Below are 23,082 nucleotides of genomic sequence, written 5' to 3' on the forward strand. Positions count from 1 at the left end.
GGTGCGGAATGGGGATTGAGTGCCTGGTATGATGACTGGGGACGAAACTAATGGTGGCCGCGTTGAACAGGAGTAGCCCAGTATGAAATGTAGGAGGGTAGTGACGAGTGTACACAGTAGAGTAGAGAATGCCCATAGCACCTGATGGTGGAGATGAAGGAGGTAAAAGGACTGAGCGTGAGAGTGAACAGTGACTCTCTCAGCTGTTCGCGGTGAAATTCATTCATTGTACAGCCTCGTTGTAAAGTCCGTGGCACTGGCTTGGCACTTTCTTGGCTCGTGGTTGAGAAAAAGGTGCCTGCCAAGCCCCCATACGTTGTTGTTATTGGCTGCTGGCCTTGTCCCACAAAATCCGACCAATGACGGGATCCGAAGTCCGGTTCGGATATCAATCCATGGCCGTCCTCTCACCCTATCATCTTATCAATCTCGGCCTCATCTCCCGTCTCAGTCCTGCATACCACTGCATCAGCTTCCGGAATCTGAAACAGTACCGGTCCAGTCGCAATACAACTCCAAAGCTAGCATGGTATCCGGCTTCTAGCCTCCGACTTGACTTTCTTCCTCCGTCAACAAAGAAATACGTATTTGCCGGAATGTTTTCCTTCTCTAACCGTAATCACTGACAGTTGGAGGATCGTCATCGGACAGTCCCCTTCCAAATGCGATGTGATGCTTGGCCCCCTTGTCTAACGTTGCACGGTCCGGCCACACTCAAGTAGACGTCTGTTAGGGAATGCAGACTGTGCTCCGGGGACACTCTAGGAACGCGTCACCTGCGAGGGACGCTGAAACATAGGCGGACAGGGGATCATATCATGCTATTTCCATCTCTGCCAGACATACAGGTACAAACAAGTCTACACCAGCAAGCTTAATTCGTCCTCAGACTCTTCCTCGGTGGTATGCGAATGACGCGGCCCATGCTTCGGCGGGTTGGCAAAGGTGCTGAAACTAACATGGCGCCTTGGCCTCTTCTTGTACTCGAAATCTCCGTCCCAGTGGACTTCCAGGTCGGAGGGGGCACTCTTACGCTTCATCCGCTTTCCCGGGACGGACTTCTCATCACTCGCGATAAGTTCGAGAGCCCGTCGATGGCCCTCGGTGGAGGCTTTGAGATTTTCAGCACAATGGTCCTCTGCGATGGTGCAGATGGCATCGGCAGTTGTGGTTTCAATATCCTTCTTCTTGAGTTTGGCGAGCGTTGCCGGTGTTCTGGCAATCCACTCTTCGATCGCTTCATCCCAGCGATAACCAACTTTCATTTGCTTGCTCGCCGGCGTGCGAGGTTCTGTAACTCTCTTCTCCATCTTCGCTTGGGATTTCTTGTGGACGTTCGAGGCCCACTTCAGTATCGCATCGTCGTCATGATGTTCGGCTGCGTAATCCATCGCGGCGTCTGCACTAACCACAGCTAACAAAACTTCCAATGTTTTGCACCCTCCACAATCCAATAACAACAGCCGTTGGACCAGACTCTGAAACTCCTCCAAGCCCAGATTCTGCGCCAGAAGGGCTAAGACAAAATGCGCAGACAGTGGTCTCCATGCTTCCCTGGCGCATGACTCCATGCTATATAATAGCGATTCGAAACTGTCGAGCAGATTCTCTGGTGGACGGCGACCATTCAACATCAACAAGCAGATGTTGCAGAAGAAGAAGAGAGCCACAAGGTATAGCTGATACTCGGTCATGGCAAAATTCTGGTCGAGTTCGTAGAGTATCTGAGCTCTCTTTGATATCCGTTCTATCTTCAAATCGACTCCCTCAACCATGCCCTGGCCATGCGCGGTCGTGAGCAACAGTGTAAATCCCATGTGGAGTCGGTTCCATACATGCTCAGACAAAGGGTGGTGTTCATTTGGCTCCCTTGCGACGTCAGGCACGACAGTCGCAACAACATTCTGTTTCCGTATCTTGCTGTAGAGATCAGGCACGGGCTGTCCCAGAGACAAAGCCCCAATGTATATTGCCTCAAGTAGCTCGGAAGGATCCTTCGGCGATAAGTGACATACATGACATACTTTCCATTGCATTGCCAGCCGCATCAAATGGGCCAGCCTTATGGATCGAGATACGATTGCGACAGAATCATGGCTTCTCTGCAACGCGAGGAGTGTCCAGTCTATGCTCATGCGTTGTCGCACCTGCTCTAGCCCCGAACGCTGAGCCGAAGCCTCAATGTAGAGCGGCAAATCATGGTATCTTGCGCCAGGCTCGCAACTATGCAGGTGCATGTTGACTAGGGCCTGAAGGATGGCAGGCCCGATGTCAGAGAAAACGGGGTTGTCATAGGATCGGAGGACAAGGTCCAAGGCGACACCTTCTGGCAATGTTCCTGTTTCGACCAGGTTGGCCAGCATATGGACCCCACAGGCTCGGGTCACACTTCTTAGTTGGGGCCATCCGACCTTTGGATCCCCAAAATAGTCCTCGAGGTCTTCCAGTTGGGATCCAATCGCATCGAATTGACCGTTGAACCCGTCGTTGTGAGCGTCACATTGCCTCTGTTGTTCAACCATGTCCTTTGACAGCTTGTGGAGACACGTGTCCAGCAGAGACCTTGCACCTCGCTCCGCGCGTTCGACAGTAACTTCTTTCTCGACCTCAGGCCATTCTGCGGGACGTGCATGGTCAGAAGTTGCGACCAGAAATGTAGTGACGGTGGATGTCGTCGTCGCGATGATCCGTTCATATTCGGCGGCAAGATGTATAGTACGGGGAGTCCATTTAGGTGCTCGAGTATCATTTCCTGTTGTTTCATAGTCCCCAACACGGCCTGGAACAGGCTCCTTGGAGCGTCTTCTCGGGCATGTGGTGCGACTGGCCTTGCGAGCAGGTAGGATTTCAACACCAGACTCTGCAGGGAATGCGGGGATGGTCCTCTTCTTCGGCGTTTTGGTTGTTGACCGAGAAGCGGACGACGACTGGAGCGCCGGCTTGAGAGATTCGGGGTGCTTGCCACGCATCATGTATGTCCTCTTCAACCTTTGCTTCTTCTCGCCATTGTTCCTGGCAAGCCAGTCTGGCTGTGTCTCCCCTGCAGGCTCCTTCTCTCGACTCCCGGGCACCCCGTCCTCTGTTTCATCCTCTTCTTGCGCGGCCAGGTAGGCCTTGTGCCACTTCTCCAGCCGATGCACGAAGGAGGTCAACTGCCGGAGGGTTCGGTTGCATCTAGACGTGGTCCAGGGCGCAGGGACGGGTCTGGTTAGCACAGTATCCTTGGTGTTCACTCGCGGCATTGCATAGCCGGCCAGTAATTGATGAATAGGGCGGCCGTATGAAGATGTATATTTATTGTAGTACGTGTGAAGATACAAGCAGATCCCAGAGCCACGATCCAGCCATCAGCAGTGGAAGCCACATGCAGCGATGGTCGAGTAGCAGGGTCAGCGGCGGTTTGTTTATTCACAGTCTCCATATTTCTGAACAACGGTGTCTCATTGGTTCGTCGTGAGACGCGTCGCCAGATTGGGATAAATGAGCTACTATACTCTCTGGACTCTATATATGAGGCAGGTCTTTGTCTAGGTAGGAGATACCTTATGTGTTCTGTCTAAGCAGTCCTAGCCATCGATGGATAATTCTTACCCTTCCTTCATTGGTGATGGATTGCAACGACAGACATGTTGGACATCTTCAGTCCTTGATGTTCGTCACAGTGCATCCTGTCCAGTAGCTGCCCAGCTAGTCCAAACATGTACAGTCCTCCGGACAGCTATGGCTGCTTGATCAGCTACAATGACGATGCTGATCAGCAACGTATGTGATGTGGCCATGCCTTCGAAGACTGTCGAACACCAGGTGTACCTACCTCTTAGCTGTATACGTAGATGTCGGCCAACCTGCCTCTTGCATCAATCCCAACAATACATAAACAACAGTCAGCAGCAGCACGGAACAAGATCCGCTTGCACCAAGTTCCTCACGTGCTGCGAACCTTATTAGTATGAGATTTTTCTTAGTGGATCCTGCTTTGATAAGCGGGCGATTCTCTATCCATGGATCTGTGCTACCTTTATCACCCTATTTATCGTGTATGTAGGTATGTACACAGCACCTTCTTTGCCTACAGACTACGTACTATCCGTGTACAGAGTACGGCAACACTGTCTCATCCACGTCCGTCGCATGCCATTCTCCATATAGTCCAGTAGTAGTAGTACCTTGAGTGGCACTCCCACTTCCCAACGGCCCCTGAATACGCTTCCCAAAGAAAAAAGACTCCTTAGGTCAGCCAGCCTTATAGTTTTGTCATGCATTACATGGCCTTCCAAGCTGCATCCACAACATGGCCCAGAACAGACACGTCAATAACAAACGGAAGGGCTTAGGGCAGAACGTCCCCCTGTCTCCGCCGCCGACAGAGCAAAACTTCGAACCCTAGTAAGGTAATAAACAGCGAGCGAGCCGATACGTTCCTTTTCTCCATGTGCATTTGGCGCCCAGCCCTAGGCAGGGACAACGACCACTTATCTCGATATTCTTACCTACCTAGGAGGCCGGGAAGATCCTTCGGGGCTTACGTACTGTCGTACCTACTCGGTAACCTATCCGTCAAAACGTGCAGAGCGTAGTCAAGCGAATCCATCCGAGAGTGGGACCCCTCGAGCTGAGAGTGGGTATAGGGATCGGTAGGGACGTGGATAGCGGTGAACTGCCGCACAACCAGCAGGGGATGCATTGAGTTGAGTTGAGGTAAGCCTTGCCAATCAATCAATATCAGTCGAGCCACTCCCGTTTAGTGGAGACCGGATATCGATTTGGGTTGCCTAGCTCTTGCTCGATCCCTCGTTGGGAAGCCGATGTGGACGGAGCACAGACTGCCTCGCTCTTAAGATACTACTAAGTATTGGAAGATTTTCGTTTTCTCCAATCCGCATGATACGTATTTGTTTGTTTCATCCATTCTTCCTATACAGTATATCTTTTTGAGATTTGTTTTGTCTCGCAAAGTTGCTTGGATGTTGTCCCAGAACGCGTTATACATTTCATCGCTCTGGGAAGAGAACCACAACGTCACGGTTCAGGCTCGAGAACGCGCCGGTTTCTCGGCATTTATCACAACAAAGTCGCGTGCAAGGCTGACAAGACTCGAATCGGGCGGGTCGTTGTCGTCCATTTCTCAAGGTCCCGGACGCGAACATACCTGTCTCTCTTGATCATAAGAGGAAGGGAGACTGTGGTCGGACCAAGCGAATACGAGGGGGTTCTGTTTGGTGATATCGTGCGCCGTTACCACCTGATCAAGTGCATCAGATCATGCCCGAAACACAAGACCACTCTCAATCGCGAGCGGCGCCGGATGGCTCGTCAGCCTCATCCCCCTCGACAGCCGTTGCTGCAGACGACCAATTCCACGAAAAGCCGTTGGACTCTTCGGGGGGCTCAACAGACGGGCCCGCCCACCAGCCGCCCCCGACAAGCGGTATCGACAGGTCGGACGTGCTCCCTGTTCCCATCAACACCATTTCGAGAGACAGCCGAGACCTTGCACGCCATGAGACGGCCACGAGGTCGTCGATGCAGCGACAGACCAGCCTGGCACAGACTGTCTCTCGAATACCCACCGCGACCAAACCCCCCGAGTTCTCCCTCTTGCACGAGATCCTGTTCGTGAGCATCATCTGCCTCGGCCAGCTGTTGACCCAAGCAGCCCTGGCGCAGTCCATTGCACCGCTGCACATCATCGGCCGGACATTCCACACCACCAATCCGGGACAACTGTCGTGGCTGCCCGCCGCATTCTCGTTGACCGTGGGCACATGGATCTTACCCGCGGGACGATGGGGCGATCTGTACGGACACAAGAAACTGTTTGTGATCGGCTATTTCTGGTTCGCGATCTGGTCGGCCGTCGCCGGGTTCAGTGCCTTCTCCCACTCGTTGGTCTTCTTCGCCTTTTGTCGCGCCATGCAAGGCATCGGCCCGGCCTTGCTGCTTCCGAATGGCATTGCCGTGCTGAGTCGCACCTATCCCCCGGGCCCGAGGAAGAATATGGCTCTGAGTCTCTTCGGCGCGACCGCCCCAGGCGGGTATCTCATGGGAGCCGTGTTCTCCGGCATTTTCGCCGAGCTGGTCTGGTGGCCATGGACCTACTGGGTCTGCGGCATGGTCTCTGCACTGGCTGGCGTCATGGTCATCTTCGTGGTGCCTCACATGCCTGTGGCAGGCAGCAAGCCCGGCTGGAAGGAACTGGACGCCATGGGCACTTGTCTCGGCGTGGTCGGCTTGATCTTGTTCAATTTCGCCTGGAACCAAGGCCCGGCGGCCGGTTGGGACAAGGTGTACGTGTACGTCCTGTTGATTGTCGGCGTCATCTTCTTGGTCGTGTTTGCCTGGTACGAAAAGTACAAGGCTGCGTTCCCCCTGGTTCCGGTCTCGGCCTTCACCACTGATACCAGGTTGGTCTTTGGCTGTGTTGCGTGCGGATGGGCCTCTTTTGGTATCTGGGTCTTTTATCTCTGGTAAGTCAACAGTCCTCTCCATCCGCTGGTTCCCCACTCTTGCTGATATTGGGCTTCATAGGCAATTTTTTGAGGTATTGCGTGGCCAGAGCATCTTAACTTCCGCCTCTCAGATCGTCCCTACCGCTATTTCCGGCTTCATTGCAGCCATCTGCACCGGCTATCTGATAGGAAAAATGCAACCCGGGTTCATCATGTTGTTCAGCATGTTGTCATTCTTGACCGGCACCATTTTGCTTGCAACCATGCCCGTCGGGCAGATTTATTGGGCCCAGACTTTTGTCTCCACCATTGTCACCTGCTGGGGCATGGATATGAGCTTCCCCAGCGCTGTCATTGTGCTGTCGAACCACATGCCGCCGGAGCACCAAGGCCTGGCTGCATCCCTTGTCAACACGGTCATCAACTATAGCATTTCCATAGGCCTGGGTATCGCCGGGACGGTGGAAGTTCATGTCAACGACGGCGGAAAAGACTTGCTGAAGGGCTATCGAGGAGCATGGTACTTGGGCATTGGCCTTGATTCGATGGGTGTCCTGCTCGCCATATGCCTCATCTTCTCCTGGAGGGCGAGTATAAAGGCCAAGGAACGGGCGGACCTGGAGAAGGTGCAGGCTTAACCGATAGCTGAAAATGTATTCTTACTTACGTTGACACTAGTTATAAAGGTGTCATCTGCTCATCATATGGATTTCCTCGTTTCGTTACAGCTCGTGGCGGGTCAGAGCAGGTCAAGCATAGCGTTGCCTCTCTGCCTGTCCTAGATATTGTGTCTAGAACTAGGCTACCCGGCCTGTCCACAAATCATTGCGTGGACCTATCGTAGTTTGCCCAGCCCTCACTGACTCTCGAATCACCAACCGAACCTCCTGTGGGACTTCGATCGGCCCCGATGACTCGGCCCTGCAATGTCGACTTCGACCAGGGACGATGTTGCCAACGAACATCAGTTGGGACACTGGCCGCAGGACGCTAAGTGATGCTGTCACCAGCGGAATCGCGGCGTGGAAGAGATCATGTGGGAGTGTTAGGATCATTCCGAGTCTGACGCTGATCCGGCACCACCATCTTCGTCCTCGGGCTGCATATCGGCATGCTTAAGCCCTTCATTCAAAGCATATTCTTCCCTGATGAGTATGCTGCGAAGCTCCTCCGTCCGGGGAGTACATAACTCTGCAGGTTTCCTACCATGCCCGTCTTTCACTCGGGGATCGCCTCCGGCATCGATCAACATCTTGGCCATGGCCTCACCGAGCTCGACTTCTCGTTCATTGGCATACCGGACCGCACAGTGGATTGGCGTCTCCTTGTCCCTTCGTGTCAAGGGGTCGCATTCGAGGTACTCGACATTCAGCAGCTCATCCATAACGTCATCTGAACCACCCGTCAGTCCAGTCCTCTTAAGATATTCCAAGCACAAGTCTTACATGCTCCGTAGTTCGCGCAGACATGCAACAGATGATTGCCCATGGTGTCCGTCGCCGTATTGAAGAATTCTGCTATTTCTTCCTTGCTCTTTTTACCACTCATGTCCTTTAACACTTCATGGAATAACTCGACATTGTCCCTTCGGCAGGCTTCCAGTATTTGCTCCTTCGGTGACGCACCCTGTATAACTGTCAGACTAGTTCGAGACAGCGGGCTTAGAATGCTCACATCTTCGTCAGCCATACCGACTGGTGTAGAATCCGATCTAAGCTGTATAACGAGACGGACTCTCCTTGCCCGTGGCCGGAACCTGGGTATATGAAGTTGAGGTTCAACGAGGAGGGATCCCAGACTGTTGCGGGAAGATTGGGAATTAAGATACCTAGGCGAAGAGACGGGTAAAGTCTCGCGGTTCGTGGGCCACTCTAGATAGATTTATTGCTCTCGAGAACCGTCCGCTGCCCGGCTGGAAAGATGACTTGGTAAATGCGTGGTGTAGACACGAAATCCCTCGACTGCGGCCTCCGAGTCGACCTTACAACCGCCAAGGCCGCCGTGCCGCGGTGGACCACTGACGTGCAGGGAGCCTCAGCCTTGTTTCAAGTTGAACCTTGACCGTGAGGCTGCCTCCCTTATGCCGGGCTTGAGCCTCGCCCGTCTCACCGAATGCACACTTGGGACTACTCGTTACAGCACAATCAAGAGTTCAAAAAGTCAGTGTACTTTTGAGTTGATGTGCGCAAGTGTACTTGTGCGCGGTGTGCCAGTGGTAAGGACCTGTGCCATACCTGTGCACCGAGCTTATTTCGCAAGCCATGCGATTGCTCCGCAGTAAGACGCTCAAGATCCACCCAGTATGGCGAATCATTAATTCGGTCAGCGATCCTTGAAACCGATCGATTTTATGAATGCGCCCGTGAAGAATGCGACTTACACCTTAAGATTCATAGCACTTAGGCTCTTTCCTGTGCTCATGAGCTCGCCGCAATGCCTCCGACCTGTGAGTAGCAAGAAAAGCTCCGTTAACGACCTACTGACCATTTACCTTAGTCTGCCCATATTGTTGCAACTGTTTAACGATCGCGAGGGCGCCGGGGACCCGACAGCACCCTCAAGGCCTCAATGCCTTCACCTGCCGAACATGCCCCTATCAGTTTGTCCTTGATAAGCCGTACTATGAGCGTACATACATGAAAAAGAAACAACTGGACGATATCCTGGGCGAGGATGAGTCTGATTTGCCGATCAACGAAGGTACTGAACGCAGCAGCGAAAGACATGACCACAGCGAGCCGACTAACAATTACTACCAGTTCCTGGAGGCTGTCCGAATGAAAAGTGCGATTCGAAGAAGGCCTACTTCTACCAACTACAAACCAGAAGCGCTGATGAACCCCCAACCTCGTTCTTCAAGGTATGGTGCTATCCCACGCAATCGTTCAACATATTGATATCCTTTAGTGTGTTGAATGCGGGAAACAATGGAGAGAATACTAGATGTGGCTGCGCATACTATTTGAAGAAACTCCCAGCCAGCCCTCGACCTGCGCTTGGGTCAAAAAGTCTCCTATGCTACGGCACATTATATATCAGTCCGAACTTGCGCATCCAGCGACGGTATGGCATGCACTCCTCTCGCCCAGTCGCAGTCATGTGGTAGCGACCGCATATGCCACCAAACCTTACACAGCCTAACACTACGGTCCATCCAAAACGACTCATCCAAAACGACATCGACACCCTCGAATACAGAGTGGGGAAGCAGTCGAGTCAGAGTTTTATGTGAAGACAGGCAGAAGGCATGGGCAAGCCGTGGTCGCCGCGAGGGGAGGCGAATAATCAGGTCTGTGAATGCCACAGACAACACCCGTTTCAAGTTCGGCATCTTGCGCCGGAAGGAATGGCCTGATCGCAGAGATAATTTCTGTTGGACTGTTGGGCTGGCGGATCGAATGACTCACAAGTCCGAGATGCACATGCCCGCAGATGTTAGGAACTACCTCGTACTAGGAGAAGTCCCAGATTCGCCCCGGCAAGGCTATGGCAAGGCTGAGGTGAATGAGCATAGCAACGTGTACAGAGTAGTAGTTAGCTGCCTGGTAGATATGGAAGGTTCTCTACACTACTATTTATGAACTGATCTATAATCGTCGCCACAAGCACCAGAGCCTTGAGCACAAATTCTGTCGGAGGCGAAAAAGGTGGGTAAAAGTACAGAGTAATGTATGTACTATGCAGATCTAGCAATTCTGGCCTGAGCTTCTGGATGCCACCCCTAAGGACCCCTCCAATTGCAGGCAGGCAGAAGACGGAGTTGACCAGCAACGACCTGGAACTGGTGGGCTAAGGAGGCTGTCAGAGCATGTGGTGGGGCTTGGGCGGCAAGGCAAAAACCGTCCGCCAAGCCCTGTCGTCCTGCGCAGCCTACAAAATCTTTCACACACTCCACCTACTCGGTTTCCTCTTCCTTCGTCGCTCAGTAAGTTCTTCATCCATCCCCTACATTTTCCCCATCAATCAAATACTGACCGAATCTCAGCACCTCTACGCAAGCCGTGGTATCTGAGCATTCTCTCTGAACTCTTCTAGTATCTGCCACAGAACTACAAGACTTCAAACAAGACAAGACAAAACCAAACAACCGTCGCCATGGGGTAAGCAAAACTCTTCCAGCCTGCGCTTGGAGCAGCGCATTGGCGCTGATGACTTGGTGTCAATATCAATGGACATCGCTGACATGTTATCCTTCTCTACAGTAAAGAAAAGACTCATATCAACGTCGTTGTCATCGGACACGTCGATTCCGGCAAGTCCACCACCACTGGTAAGAGAAAAATGAAAAAAGACGCTGGGAAACACCACACTCACACATGCCAGGTCACTTGATCTACAAGTGCGGTGGTATTGACAAGCGTACCATCGAGAAGTTCGAGAAGGTATGTGACCTCTGATTCCTCCCTTGTTACAGTCATCGTCGCTCTTATCGCTACTCCTATCCAATTTTTCTTGGTGGGGGAGGGGTGAGAGAGCACACGTGACGCAATCCTTGTTATTCAAAAAGGCGGTAAGCTGATGGGACGCCACACAGGAAGCCGCCGAGTTGGGCAAGGGTTCGTTCAAGTATGCCTGGGTTTTGGACAAACTGAAGGCCGAGCGTGAGCGTGGTATCACCATCGATATCGCCCTCTGGAAGTTCGAGACCCCCAAGTACTATGTCACCGTCATCGACGCCCCTGGTCATCGTGACTTCATCAAGAACATGATCACTGGTACCTCCCAGGCCGACTGCGCCATTCTCATCATTGCCGCCGGTACTGGTGAGTTCGAGGCCGGTATCTCCAAGGACGGTCAGACCCGTGAGCACGCTCTGCTCGCCTACACCCTGGGTGTCAAGCAGCTCATCGTCGCCATCAACAAGATGGACACCACCAAGTGGTCCGAGGATCGTTTCAACGAAATCATCAAGGAGACTTCCAACTTCATCAAGAAGGTCGGCTACAACCCCAAGTCTGTTCCGTTCGTCCCCATCTCTGGCTTCAACGGCGACAACATGATCGACGTCTCCAGCAACTGCCCTTGGTACAAGGGTTGGGAGAAGGAGACCAAGGCTGGCAAGGCCACCGGCAAGACTCTCCTCGAGGCCATTGACGCCATCGACCCTCCTTCTCGTCCCACCGATAAGCCTCTCCGTCTTCCTCTCCAGGATGTCTACAAGATCTCCGGTATTGGGACGGTTCCGGTCGGTCGTGTTGAGACTGGTATCATCAAGGCCGGTATGGTCGTTACCTTCGCTCCCGCCAACGTCACCACTGAAGTGAAGTCCGTCGAGATGCACCACGAACAGCTCGTCGAGGGTGTTCCAGGTGACAACGTTGGCTTCAACGTCAAGAACGTCTCCGTCAAGGAAGTGCGTCGTGGTAACGTTGCTGGTGACTCCAAGAACGACCCTCCCAAGGGTGCCGAGTCCTTCAACGCCCAGGTCATCGTCCTGAACCACCCTGGTCAGATCGGTGCTGGTTACGCCCCAGTCTTGGATTGCCACACTGCCCACATTGCCTGCAAGTTCGCCGAGCTCCTCGAGAAGATCGACCGTCGTACCGGAAAGTCCATTGAGGACCACCCCAAGTTCATCAAGTCCGGTGATGCTGCCATCGTCAAGATGGTTCCCAGCAAGCCCATGTGTGTTGAGGCTTTCACCGACTACCCACCTCTTGGTCGTTTCGCCGTCCGTGACATGCGTCAAACTGTCGCTGTCGGTGTCATCAAGTCTGTTGTCAAGGTATGTTTTTCGCCCCCCTTTTTTCCTTTTCTCTTCCCACCTTCTACCACCACCACCCAAGATGTCTTTCAGATGCTAACAACCTCTACAGGCCGACAAAGCAGCTGGAAAGGTCACGAAGGCCGCCATCAAGGCGACCGGAAAGAAATAGACGTGTGGAGAATGGCACGTTGGGTTTCAATGGGCACTCGGGTCTTAGTCAAATGCTTCGGAAGCTTGGCTGGTCGATGAGCTGAGGATCGGAGACCGGAGGACGTGGACAATGCAGAAGACCATTGTGTCGATAGAGCTAGACAAGAACCTACTAGGATCCAGATGGCTCTCAATACTTATCTGCCAAACCAGGGTTTACGATATCGGAGTAACACGGTTGTAACACGATCTCCATAGCCAAGACCTATTCCCAAAACCAGTGGCTATTTACGGATAGTTCTCGTAGAGTCTCTTTGTTCTACTAACGCATCGCTACCGTGCGAGATATAACTGGCCAAAGAAGGCGATGAATTAGGGAGGGAGGGAGCAATCGGCAACAAAATTCAACATTGGGACTCTGGGCTGGAATTGATGGCATTACCTTACCGAGATTGTATACTACGGCACTGTCTGAAACCCGCGTTTAGTTAGGCTTGGCGATCTTGGTAGGGAAAATACCTAGATTACGATACTGTAGTTTCTAGGCACTCTCCAGATAGGTACTCTCTAGATAGGCGCTGTGCCCGTTGAAACCCAACGTGCCATCCGCCACACATCTACTTCTTTGAGCTGTCTTTTACCGCCGCTTAGGCGCTCTCTATAGGTGCTAAAAGGTACCCGCGAGCACCTACGATTATCTACAAGTGAGTACCCGCGAGTCCTCGCGAGTACGCGACGGATATATAGAATTATTTACCAATAAGAGGAGACTACCTACCTGGAGAGTGCCTAGAAGATACCTACAGGTAGATAGAGACGTACCTACCTACCTAGCGAGGAGGTAGGTAAGGTATTACGGATAGTTACGACGCTAAGCTTCTTTTGTTAAACCAGGGTATCAATCAGCACTGTCAACACCCTCTTTACCTTGCACACCCCGGCTTTCTCGATATGCAGTGGGGAAACAGTTTAGTGTTCGTTGCCTATGCCGGCACGCTCGCTTGATTGTTAAAGTCTTTGGGACAAGGAGGTCCTACGCTTCTACGTATTCCAGCGATGTGCTCTTACGCCGAGTCACGCAGATGAATTGTTTTAAGCTACGGGGTGGACTTCCTGTACCAAAGCCCGAAGCAACCGAGAGGAGGACATAATTGAAGTTTGGTTTGTCCAGGCTTGGTGTAGGACTACATATTACGTGGAAGAAGCGGGAGTTAATGTTATTTTCCGTCCAGGCATTAGAAGGATCTGAAAACCTCGCCACGAACTTTCTCAATGATTCTCGCCACGAGCTTGTCCGCGGTAAGATAGGCGTCTGGTGCCACGTTAGCGGCAAGTTAACAAGTTGGCCGTCGACTTCAGCCCATCGCCCAAGGTTTACCTCGCCTTCCTCTGTCGCCTCGCTGCAAAAGACAGTTTTGTCCAGCTCAATCATGATGGCTGGCACGGTCTTTGAGATGAACTTGGCAGCCAGAAACGCATCAAAAGACAGTGGTACCCGGTAGAAACAGGCCTTGATCACTCCACGTGATCCAACACGCCGTAGGCGTCCTAGAGCTTGTATGTAGCTGCCTTGGCTTGACCATTCCATCCAGAAGCCTCAGTTTGACCATTCCATCCAGATGCCTCAGCTTGACCATTCCATCCAGATGCAGCTCGTTTGACAAGGCCAGCTGGCTGTATGTTGTTGCACCTCCGAGGTATGCAGCGAGACTGGAATTGGTTGGCTGGGGCATCATCCGGTTCAGCCCATCGACAATTGCTCGGAGGTCCCGATCGAGATTCGCTGTGACTTGACGCTGGGCTAGGCTGGCACGATCTTCATCCGAGATCTTGTACTTTTTGTCCTCTGAGATGCTTTGGGCGTGATTGCTGAAGAGACGGAACAGAATATTTTGCGACAATGGCCCGTCCTTGGCCAACGGACTCTTGATTGCCTGGACATCCGCGCGAGTCACATTTCCCATAAGCTTGTTGGCCCTAACCTGCAGCTCGTCGATGTACTGCATGATCTGGGCCGGATGAGTGGGTGGTGAGCCTCAGCTTGACCATTCCATCCAGATGCTTCAGCCTGATCATTCCATCCAGATGCCTCGGTCTGATTAGCCCATGCAGCTTCGGTGTCCTTTGCTGGCATCGAGGCTCTGGTCTCCCCATCAGCAGCAGTAGGAATATCATCCTTTTCGACAGGAGCCTCATCGCATGCGGCAGCAGCTTCTGCTTCTTCCTTGGCCAACTTGTCTGCAAGCCGCTTCTTTTGTCAAGGAGAAACCGGTTGGTCCGCGTTCCATACAGGCTTCTCCAAGTAGTCAAGAATGGTCATGTTCTGAAGGACCCAAGACTGGAAGGCGAAAGGTTGCTCTGGAGTGGAGTAGCGACAAGCGGGCATCATAGGACGACCTCCCACACTCTTTCCTGTAGTCACCATCGCCACACGATATGCCTTGAGCCAGAGCATCAGTTCTTTCAAGCCACAATTACCTTTGATAGGTAGGTCGTCGATCTCGTGCGATGAGCCCATCACCACGAGTCCATCTCTCGCTCTGGAGAGCAGCACGCACAATCGATGGACATCTGCCATGAAACCGGCTCCTTCTCCCACCAGAATGTCGGCAATCACATACGTGAATTCCTTGCCAATCAGTGAGTCGACGGTTCCAATATGCAGTTGTTCAATGAATGGCGACAGGGACAGATCGAGTTGCATTGAGGCCTTTGCAGAGCTGTAGATGTTTCTCTGTGCCGCATATCCAGTAATCAAAGCGATGGTAGGGCGTGATGGCAATTTGAGCAGTTCCACGGCCATATTGATGGTGTTGACTGCGAAGAGGTCATTGTATGATTGCACTTTGAGCCTCCTCTCTTGCCGACATTGTTAAGCGCAACTTTCTCGTGATCTAGGAAGACCACTGTTGAGGATTTGATTCCTCATCTCGAGAAAGTTCAGGTCTTGAACGCCTTCTGTGCACCACGGTATTGCTGGCGTACTCCTTCGCTGTTTTCAATGTTGCCATCATAAACCAATCCGTCGACCACGCCTGAGATCTGTGGTGCCATACGTGCTTGCTGGTACAGACAAGCGTAAGGGAATCCGAGGATCTGCAGTCTTGAATGCATAGGTAGATGCAACTCTTTCGCGAAGACCGACTCCTTTGGGCTGACCATCATAGGCGGTACCAAATGTAATCTGTCTCCCATCAAGACAGGGAAAGAGTAGTTGGGCATCCGCAAAGCGAGGATTGGTAGGAGGTTCTCATCCTTCTCATGTGAGGCTTGGTCGACAATGATGCCGACGGCTCTCGGTGCGATGGCTTCTTGGATCAGTTTAGTCCCGGCCATGTAGGTCGTCATGATGACGAGTGATGCACTCTCTAATCGGCCTCGGTCTCGATGGAATGGGCGAACTGTAAATTCTGGAATGCCGTATGCTGATATGTATATATATACTCTCTCAATGACCCCTCAGAGTGTGTTACTCTGGTGACGATGGCGGTCGGTCATGCTCGTTGAGTGAGAATAGAGAGGATCCATGCTTCGATGAGACCAGCTCAGATGGATGGAGAAGCAAAAAAAGATTGGAAAGAGGAGGGAGAGGCATGGCTTTATACCTCCAGCACAAGGGCAAACCGGGCCTCAAGTCAAGTTTTCAAGCGTAGAGTCACGCCAAACATCACCAGTCTGTGTGGTAAATGGTTGATCCTGAAACTTGGACTGACACCTGCAGAGGAGTCATGTCCAAACTCACTACCTAGGTGGTCTGGGTGGTGAGTGGTTGATGCCGAAACTGTCGCAGATTGAAGACGCTTGAAACCAGTGGTGACAATCAGCATATGAGTCTGTCAAGATCGTGGGGTGGTTGTTTCAACTTTCAGCCTCGTCACCATACACCGTCACATCTCGGGTCGTGTGAATCTGTGATGCAGGGTATGTGACACAACGGGGCGCTCTGAATCGCAGATCTTAGGTGAATAGAAGAGCCTTGAATAATCTGTGGAGAGGCAGAGGCAACCACATGGAAATGGGCAGTCAATGCCGGAACGACACGAGGATGGCTGAGGTCTTCGCATGCTGTAGATCGGTGTCATCTGAAGCATAGCACTCTCCAGACCCATTCCCTCCAACCCCGCCGTTTAGGATTGTGGGAGAGTCCCCGTATTGTTCCCAGCCTCCTCGTTTCATTGTCCAGCTCACGCTTGGCTTGTTATGCAGAATACTGTTTGCTGCTACCTGCATCGACAAGCTCTCAGCAACCGAGTAACTTGCATTAGCGACGCCTGGGAGCCGGCGATATCGTAACATTGCTCAGGTTCATTGCAATGCGGAGAGTGGACGGGGCTGTATTGACCCTCAATCGCTGCGGTGTCGATGCACCCGAGGTCCCTGCCTGGCGAGCTTTTCGAAAGTTTCCGGCAAGTCCAATATTGACACAACAATACCGTCTTGACTGAGAGTTTCGCAACGGCCTCCTTTGGTCGAAGCGAAAAATAGCCATGTGCAGGCCAGCAATGAGCTCGTTGTCATGTAAGGGCCATTGATATCGCGAGGATCTTGCAGAAGTGCATACATACTTTTTCGGCCCCAAGATCGAACGGGTTTGTACCTTTTTGGGCAGGGGAAAACGGTCGAGCGCGGTCGGAGCAGTTTTCTGTTTGTTTCTCACATCCGCAAAGACGTAAGACATATAGACAGAGTCAACCATCCTGCCGCATCACTTGGATTGGATGGAGTTGCCTTGGGCATCTGTTTCCTTGTTCGCGCGCCACACGCCTTCCTGCACCTCGCCCGTGTCGGCAAACCACTCTCTCTTCCAGATCTCCGCTCTGGCTTTGACCCTTTCCAGAATCTCTTCGGCGCCCGTCCAACCACTGGCACGATGTCCGCTGCTCACCGAGACCGCGATGCTCTCCTCTTCGACTTTGACCTCTCCCAAACGATGAACTATCACAACCTTTTCGAGTCCATGTTTCTTCTGTACATCTTCGGCAATGGCATACAGGGATTTGAGGGCGAGAGACGGATAAGCCGAGTAAGAGAGGCGGGAGACCGGCCGAGAGTCGAAGTTGTCGCGGGTAGTGCCTAGAAACAGGACATTGGCGCCAGCTTTGGGAGAGCGGGTGAAGCGGAGGTAGGCTGGGACGTCAAGAGGGTCGTAGACTAGAGAGATGTAGATTGTTTCTGACGATAGTGTTTGGGGGAAGTTGGAGGGATCGAGGATTGAGGACGTCTGCGACGACGGTTGCTTGGAGGGAACGGCAGGTGAGCTTTCCGTAGCCATTGCCGCAATTTCTTCAGCTGAGTGGTGTTGTTGCAAACCAACGACCAGCCAAAAAGATCGTCTGCAAGCGGAGTTCAAATCAAAGGTGCTTTTTATTCTCAGTGCTGGTCACCGTTTATGAAAATCATTGCAACGCCACACATGGGCCTCTGCGGACATTTGCGAGTTGACGCACTCGCTCACAGGAGTATCACGGCCAAAAGTTCAAGCACGGCGGTTGAGAGATTCCCCTTCAAGATGTGATGAATCGAATCTGGCGGTGCAAAGAGAAAAAGTGAACACTCCGTTGAAGTCACGGACGCAGGCAACCTACCAGGTCCCTCCTGCCTCCAACGGTACGTCATTCAAGGAGCCTTCATCAGCACCTTTCAACCTCTGGTGCGGTGCCCAAGTTGAAATGAATACTTCTGGGCGCAGACAACAACTACTGCAGTGTGGGTGGTGCTTAAGACGCCACTGCAGTTATTGATTCAATTGCATCTCGACCCCAGCGACATGCTCTCTGGCATCGCCCATTTTTTATTCATGGATCGACCTTACTACTGCCGCGGGCCCTTGGCTCTTTGTCTAGCTGCCCGAACCTCTATCGAAAAGAAAAGAAAGGTTTCAACATCTTTTTCATTCGCTACTCCAGATCCTCCACCACTGGCACATCCCACTCACCTCTCCAAATATCCCGATCCGCCAGAAAATCCGTCTTCCTCCCACCTCAACTGGAGCCACGTCCACTCTTCACCGCCTGGCTTTCCATCAGACTTTCCACTCATACCAGCCATGATGTGCAATTTATGCTGTCTAAGACCTCCCCTGCATCGTCCGTTCCCCTGTTCAAGCAATTTGCCTGCCTAAAAGAGAACTCCATTCACCAGCAATACAATTGAAGTGGCTGGGAAGCAATAGGATTGGCCTGTCGTGATATGTAAGATGGGAGACGGCGTGATCTTGAAAGTCGAGGCTAGTTCGAGGCTCGCATAGGCGTAACCTCTGTTCATTTTTGTTTCTGTTGTACATTCTATCTTCCTATTCAGACATATCGAGTACAGCTTCTGGAAAGTGGAGTTTATGTAGACCCGTAGACCCGTATACCCATGCCGTGCACCGTCGCCATGCCGCAGACCTGGTAAAAGACGATCATGCCAAAGGTTTTCTGCGTCGCGTACACCAAGTCCAAAAAGCAGTAATGCTGGTCTTGGACCTCATCACAAATATATTGTCCGATTCCTTCATTTCGCTTCGTTCGAAGCTGCCTGTTTCTCAGTAAGATATGGCAGCGGCGTCCTGTCAATCGGCTTGCCATCTTTCTTCCAGTCTCTGATATGCTGGAGGACAATGGCTGCAGCACTCTCCGGCGTGTCTTGTCGGCCAATACATTCGACGAAATCCCCCTCCGGATCCATCACGTAAAAGTAGATACTGTGGTCCACCAGGTAATCTTCCTCACCCGGCTCCAACTTGGGCGGCGTGGAGAAATATACCCGGTATTGTTTGCACACATCTTTGGTTTGCTGCCAGGTACCGACCAGGCCCATTATCGCAGGATGGAATTCAGCAAGATACGTCCGTAAAACTTCCGGAGTATCGCGGTTGGGATCGCAAGAGATGAAGATGGGCCGCACCGCGTTGGGCTCCTTCTCTTGTAGAATGTCTAGTGCTGCGCCCATCTTGTCGAGTTCGTCAGGGCAAATATCTGGACAGTGGGTGAAGCCGAAATATATCTGCAGAAATGACATTGTTAGGGAGACACTTCCAGAGACGAGACGAGATTAGACCACCGTACCAATGAGTATTTCCCCAAGAGATCCGTCTCCGTAAAATCGTTCCCATTGACATCTTTCAATGTGAACGGACCGCCAACTTTCGGCTTGCCGTAGCCCTTGCTCATCTCCACGATCCGCTTTCGCTCCAGCCGCGCCTTCTCGTACTGGAAGTAAAACACCATGGCCGCGCCGACTCCGACGAAGAGGGCCGCTGATCTAAATGAGAATGGCTGTCTCGGAAAGTCAGACAGGGCGAAGACGTACCGCGGATGAAAATACGTACGCCTGTTTGGTGGTACAATTTGTCTCCAGCCTTCATTCTGGGATTTGATCCCGAGAACTGACGGGACTGAACGCATCGTGATGACAGAGCCTGTCGCCGTCCAGGTCGTGCCGTTCTGGAGAGTGGTCTGATCGTGGTGTAAGCTTCGCTGCGTCCACAGCTGGAGGCAAAGGACTGCGTCGCAAGCCGGCGCATGGCTTGCCGAAGAGGAGGTAGCTGTGTAGACATGATGGCAGACGGTCAATGAGCGAAATGGATGTTGTCGAGACTGATGGTAGATTTTATCGGAGCGACGCTTCACGCAACTTGAAGCCGCATTGGCGGAGATGTCGGCTACGGCGGAGCACTTACCGTTTATACCGCATAGCAGAGCAGAGCAGGAGCATCGTCTGCGAGTTTCTTACATGTCGTATTACTGATCATAGGGTTGCGTGTAGGTAATCGCTTCGAATATTGACATTTCCAGGGGACTCGAAGGAAATGTCCTGATATGTGCAAGGCGGCCACCTCCTTTTTGGTCTCAGCCTCGTCCGCCACGGGCCGGTTCGATTCTTGCGGTAACGCAACCAACAGGAGTACATACAGTAAATATACTCTGCGGAAGAAGGTTGAAGCTCGTTCCAGTTGTCCTTATATGACGTTGGTTTAGAGACCCATGAACTACGTACTAAGACTGTTCAGACATGATTGTAATGTGCTGCCTAGTGACATGGATCGCGCTCAACGCCATGCCATTGCCAATACTATCTGCGCGTATACGATACAATGATTGACTGGGTTTCATCCCAACAATCTCTCGAGCCCTTCCCTAACGGCTAGCCACCATCTGTGGTGATTTGGCGACTGGGTTCTCTCTTTGAATCCTCTGATCGTGTCTATGGGTCGTTGTGCCTTGACTTGATCCTCACTGAAGAAGCTGCCGTGGAGACCATAGCTGACTCGCTGTGTCAGGTAGACACGCCCCACGACGGCCTTCATGTCCTTTGCATCAATGATCCACAATTCACTCACTGCATCTGGCCGACAATCACCCCGAGAGTCGAGCTGAGACTCATCGAAAACATAGGTCAGAAGCCAGCCATCATCTTCCTGAATGCCACCACGTCTCGGAACGAAGCGCGGTTCCTGAGCATACCATCCTGCAGGCATGCGGAAGACGGAGATTGGATCGTCCGGGTCTTTTGAGGCGATAACTTCTTCCACGGATCGCATGTCCACACAGCCGGTGATGGGTCGCATGTGGGGGTCTTTCTTGCCTTGTTTGATCAGAGTCCCGGCATCGATCTTGACAAGACAGTCAATTTTGACCGCTCGACCAAGAGCAGCACCGAAGGAACCTTCAGAACTTGAACACCCGTAGATATATCTGGTCTCGCCCATTGCTCTGTCGTCCCGTGTGCTAGGAAACTCGAATGATATTGCGCTTAGGGCGAACTGGTAGTTGATGACATTGCGTGTTGGGTTGGCGAGAGAGAATTGGTAATAGTATAATCGGCACTGGTCCTCCTCGCTCTCAACGTCAATGGAAGTCGGTTGAGGGGCAGCAATGTCACCAGCGGCAAAGACCAGCGAAGCTGAGGTCAGTCGACAGGCCAGCATATTGACAACAGCAGTCCTGCCCATCCCTGTCTCTTTATCTGTGGATTGATCGTCCCAGGTGTTCGCAGTATGAAAGATACAACATGCGTCCGTCTCGTACCAACGTATCTGACGAGGACAGTACCTGGAAAAGACTCCAAAGCGCGATTTGGAGGTTGGATCGTAAGCCACCACGGGTTTGTTCTTTGCGAGATTCAGCGGATCCAGAGACAATGGGAGATCCATAATGACGGTGTGCTCCAAAGATACACCAAAGTCGTGCATCATCTTAGCTGACGTTATGCCTGGGATGGGGGCGTTGAGAATCCTCGTGGGCCTCGCCAGGGGCGTCGAAGATATGGCAGGCGGGTGAGCCGCAGGAATTATTGAATAGTGTACATATGGGGGCACAAAAGTGGAATGAAAGAGTACCAGCTCTCCCGTACTTGGGTCGACTCGGGGATGCGCCGTGGTCCACTCCTTCATGAATCCCAGCAGTCCGTCACCCCCGAATCCTGAACCCTCCTCTCCGCCGACCTCACCGACAGCTTTCTTTCCGTTGTACCAGCCCACGGTCTCCAGGCCCGGGAGAGCGATGCGCATCGGTGGACCGGATTCGCAAGTGGCAAGCGCCCGCCCATCATGATATAGTATGCCAGTGTTGGAGACACTGATTTTCTTGATGGCCTGTGTCGAACCCGGGAGTCGAGATAGTATCACCAGCAAGATGGTTCGAAAGACCAGGAGAATGATCGTGAACAGGGATGACAGAGGATTGACGAGTGTCGCGATGCTTGGTAGGATAGGGAGCCGAAGGGACGTGGAGGAGGATGTGAAAAGGAATAGGTCGGTGAGAACGTATTGATTAACACACTCGGGCTGTATTCCATCTGGTGTCCTTGTAAAGGTCACCCCATTGAGCATTCCGTCACCATCAAACCAGTGGGCATCTCGACCGAGGTCCTCGTTAGACACAGGATTGCCTCCGTTGCGAACATACTCGCCCCCATGTAGCTCGTCTGGTATTGTGCCCGAGTATCTACAAGGCGTCAGAGGTTGGCTCTGGCGCACAGGAGCAAAGTTTCCGCCCAGGTATGGGTGTGGATGGCTTCTCTTGCGCTTTCGAGTGTTGAAGGGGGACATTATCTGTTGGTATGAGTGACAGTGGTCCTCAGAGGACGTCTACCCAACGACAACGGCGAGGACGTTTGGTGTTAGGCAGCGAAGATGGGACTAGATGATGTGACAAGTCGAACAAGGTTCGTCAAAGGTTTTGTTCTGGTCATGACAGCAGGAGCTTGTCGAAACGACGGTCTCCGTTCCCGAGGTAGCGCAGATCACCCGTCAGAGAACAGGGAGGACTTCTCTCGGAAGATAGTAATCGTTGACAGGATACTACTACTCAAAAGACCCCCACACACACGGTACAGTAATGTGCGAGAAGGATGAGGCAGAGAGGGAACTCACATGTCAAGAAAGGTATTGGGAGTGAACTGATTCACATGGGTGAGGGCAAACCACATGATGTAGCCATTACAGCTACCACCACTTTAGCATGAGAACCTGGTCTGCCCAAGCGGAGCAAGCTTGTATCATGACTCAAGTCACATAGAAGCTTGGGACTGCCCAGTAGTACCCAGGTAGTAATGGAGTTCGCGATAGTACTGGTATTGGGAGGAGAGCGCAGGCGAGGGGAAGTCGGAGTCGGGGAGAAACGAATCCTGGCAGATGATGCTTGGATCTCAAACAGGAAGGCTAAGCGAAGGTGGGACCGAACAAAAAGTCTATGTCGTCATGAAGAAACCGATACAGTATCTTTGCCGAGGAAGATCTACTGCTGCTTTAATCGGCCACTCGCAGCCGCTGATTCGGCCATTGTCCCCACC

The 23,082-nt window shown here is 52.3% G+C and overlaps 9 protein-coding genes across 9 annotated transcripts; 3 read left to right on the forward strand and 6 right to left on the reverse strand.

The window, feature by feature from the left end:
* Window positions 1-860: 860 nt before the first annotated feature.
* On the reverse strand, window positions 861-3,242 carry A1O1_05881 (uncharacterized protein; the record flags this gene model as incomplete). Its single annotated transcript, XM_007726765.1, has 1 exon — window positions 861-3,242. The coding sequence occupies one exon, from the start codon at window positions 3,240-3,242 to the stop codon at window positions 861-863; it is 2,382 nt and encodes a 793-aa protein (XP_007724955.1).
* Window positions 3,243-5,262: 2,020 nt separating this feature from the next.
* Window positions 5,263-7,087, forward strand: A1O1_05882 (uncharacterized protein; the record flags this gene model as incomplete). Its single annotated transcript, XM_007726766.1, has 2 exons — window positions 5,263-6,467; window positions 6,529-7,087. The coding sequence occupies 2 exons, from the start codon at window positions 5,263-5,265 to the stop codon at window positions 7,085-7,087; spliced, it is 1,764 nt and encodes a 587-aa protein (XP_007724956.1).
* Window positions 7,088-7,500: 413 nt separating this feature from the next.
* On the reverse strand, window positions 7,501-8,138 carry A1O1_05883 (uncharacterized protein; the record flags this gene model as incomplete). The annotated part of the gene is made up of 2 exons (XM_007726767.1): window positions 7,501-7,841; window positions 7,895-8,138. The coding sequence occupies 2 exons, from the start codon at window positions 8,136-8,138 to the stop codon at window positions 7,501-7,503; spliced, it is 585 nt and encodes a 194-aa protein (XP_007724957.1).
* Window positions 8,139-8,932: 794 nt separating this feature from the next.
* Window positions 8,933-9,309, forward strand: A1O1_05884 (DNA-directed RNA polymerase III subunit RPC10; the record flags this gene model as incomplete). Its single annotated transcript, XM_007726768.1, has 2 exons — window positions 8,933-9,149; window positions 9,209-9,309. Coding segments are annotated over 2 exons (318 nt in total), but the record flags the coding sequence as incomplete, so codon positions are not given.
* Window positions 9,310-10,544: 1,235 nt separating this feature from the next.
* A1O1_05885 (elongation factor 1-alpha) lies at window positions 10,545-12,325 on the forward strand (the record flags this gene model as incomplete). Its single annotated transcript, XM_007726769.1, has 5 exons — window positions 10,545-10,549; window positions 10,652-10,719; window positions 10,773-10,831; window positions 10,984-12,174; window positions 12,266-12,325. 5 exons carry the CDS (start codon window positions 10,545-10,547, stop codon window positions 12,323-12,325), a joined length of 1,383 nt encoding a protein of 460 aa, XP_007724959.1.
* A 2,238-nt stretch (window positions 12,326-14,563) lies between these two features.
* Window positions 14,564-15,109, reverse strand: A1O1_05886 (uncharacterized protein; the record flags this gene model as incomplete). The annotated part of the gene is made up of 1 exon (XM_007726770.1): window positions 14,564-15,109. One exon carries the CDS (start codon window positions 15,107-15,109, stop codon window positions 14,564-14,566), a length of 546 nt encoding a protein of 181 aa, XP_007724960.1.
* Window positions 15,110-17,011: 1,902 nt separating this feature from the next.
* A1O1_05887 (uncharacterized protein) lies at window positions 17,012-17,578 on the reverse strand (the record flags this gene model as incomplete). Its single annotated transcript, XM_007726771.1, has 1 exon — window positions 17,012-17,578. One exon carries the CDS (start codon window positions 17,576-17,578, stop codon window positions 17,012-17,014), a length of 567 nt encoding a protein of 188 aa, XP_007724961.1.
* A 1,223-nt stretch (window positions 17,579-18,801) lies between these two features.
* Window positions 18,802-19,846, reverse strand: A1O1_05888 (uncharacterized protein; the record flags this gene model as incomplete). The annotated part of the gene is made up of 3 exons (XM_007726772.1): window positions 18,802-19,293; window positions 19,356-19,565; window positions 19,619-19,846. 3 exons carry the CDS (start codon window positions 19,844-19,846, stop codon window positions 18,802-18,804), a joined length of 930 nt encoding a protein of 309 aa, XP_007724962.1.
* A 552-nt stretch (window positions 19,847-20,398) lies between these two features.
* A1O1_05889 (uncharacterized protein) lies at window positions 20,399-22,339 on the reverse strand (the record flags this gene model as incomplete). The annotated part of the gene is made up of 1 exon (XM_007726773.1): window positions 20,399-22,339. The coding sequence occupies one exon, from the start codon at window positions 22,337-22,339 to the stop codon at window positions 20,399-20,401; it is 1,941 nt and encodes a 646-aa protein (XP_007724963.1).
* Window positions 22,340-23,082: the final 743 nt, after the last annotated feature.

This window comes from Capronia coronata, assembly GCF_000585585.1.
Source record: "Capronia coronata CBS 617.96 chromosome Unknown acBCG-supercont1.5, whole genome shotgun sequence".
NCBI classification, from domain to species: domain Eukaryota; kingdom Fungi; phylum Ascomycota; class Eurotiomycetes; order Chaetothyriales; family Herpotrichiellaceae; genus Capronia; species Capronia coronata.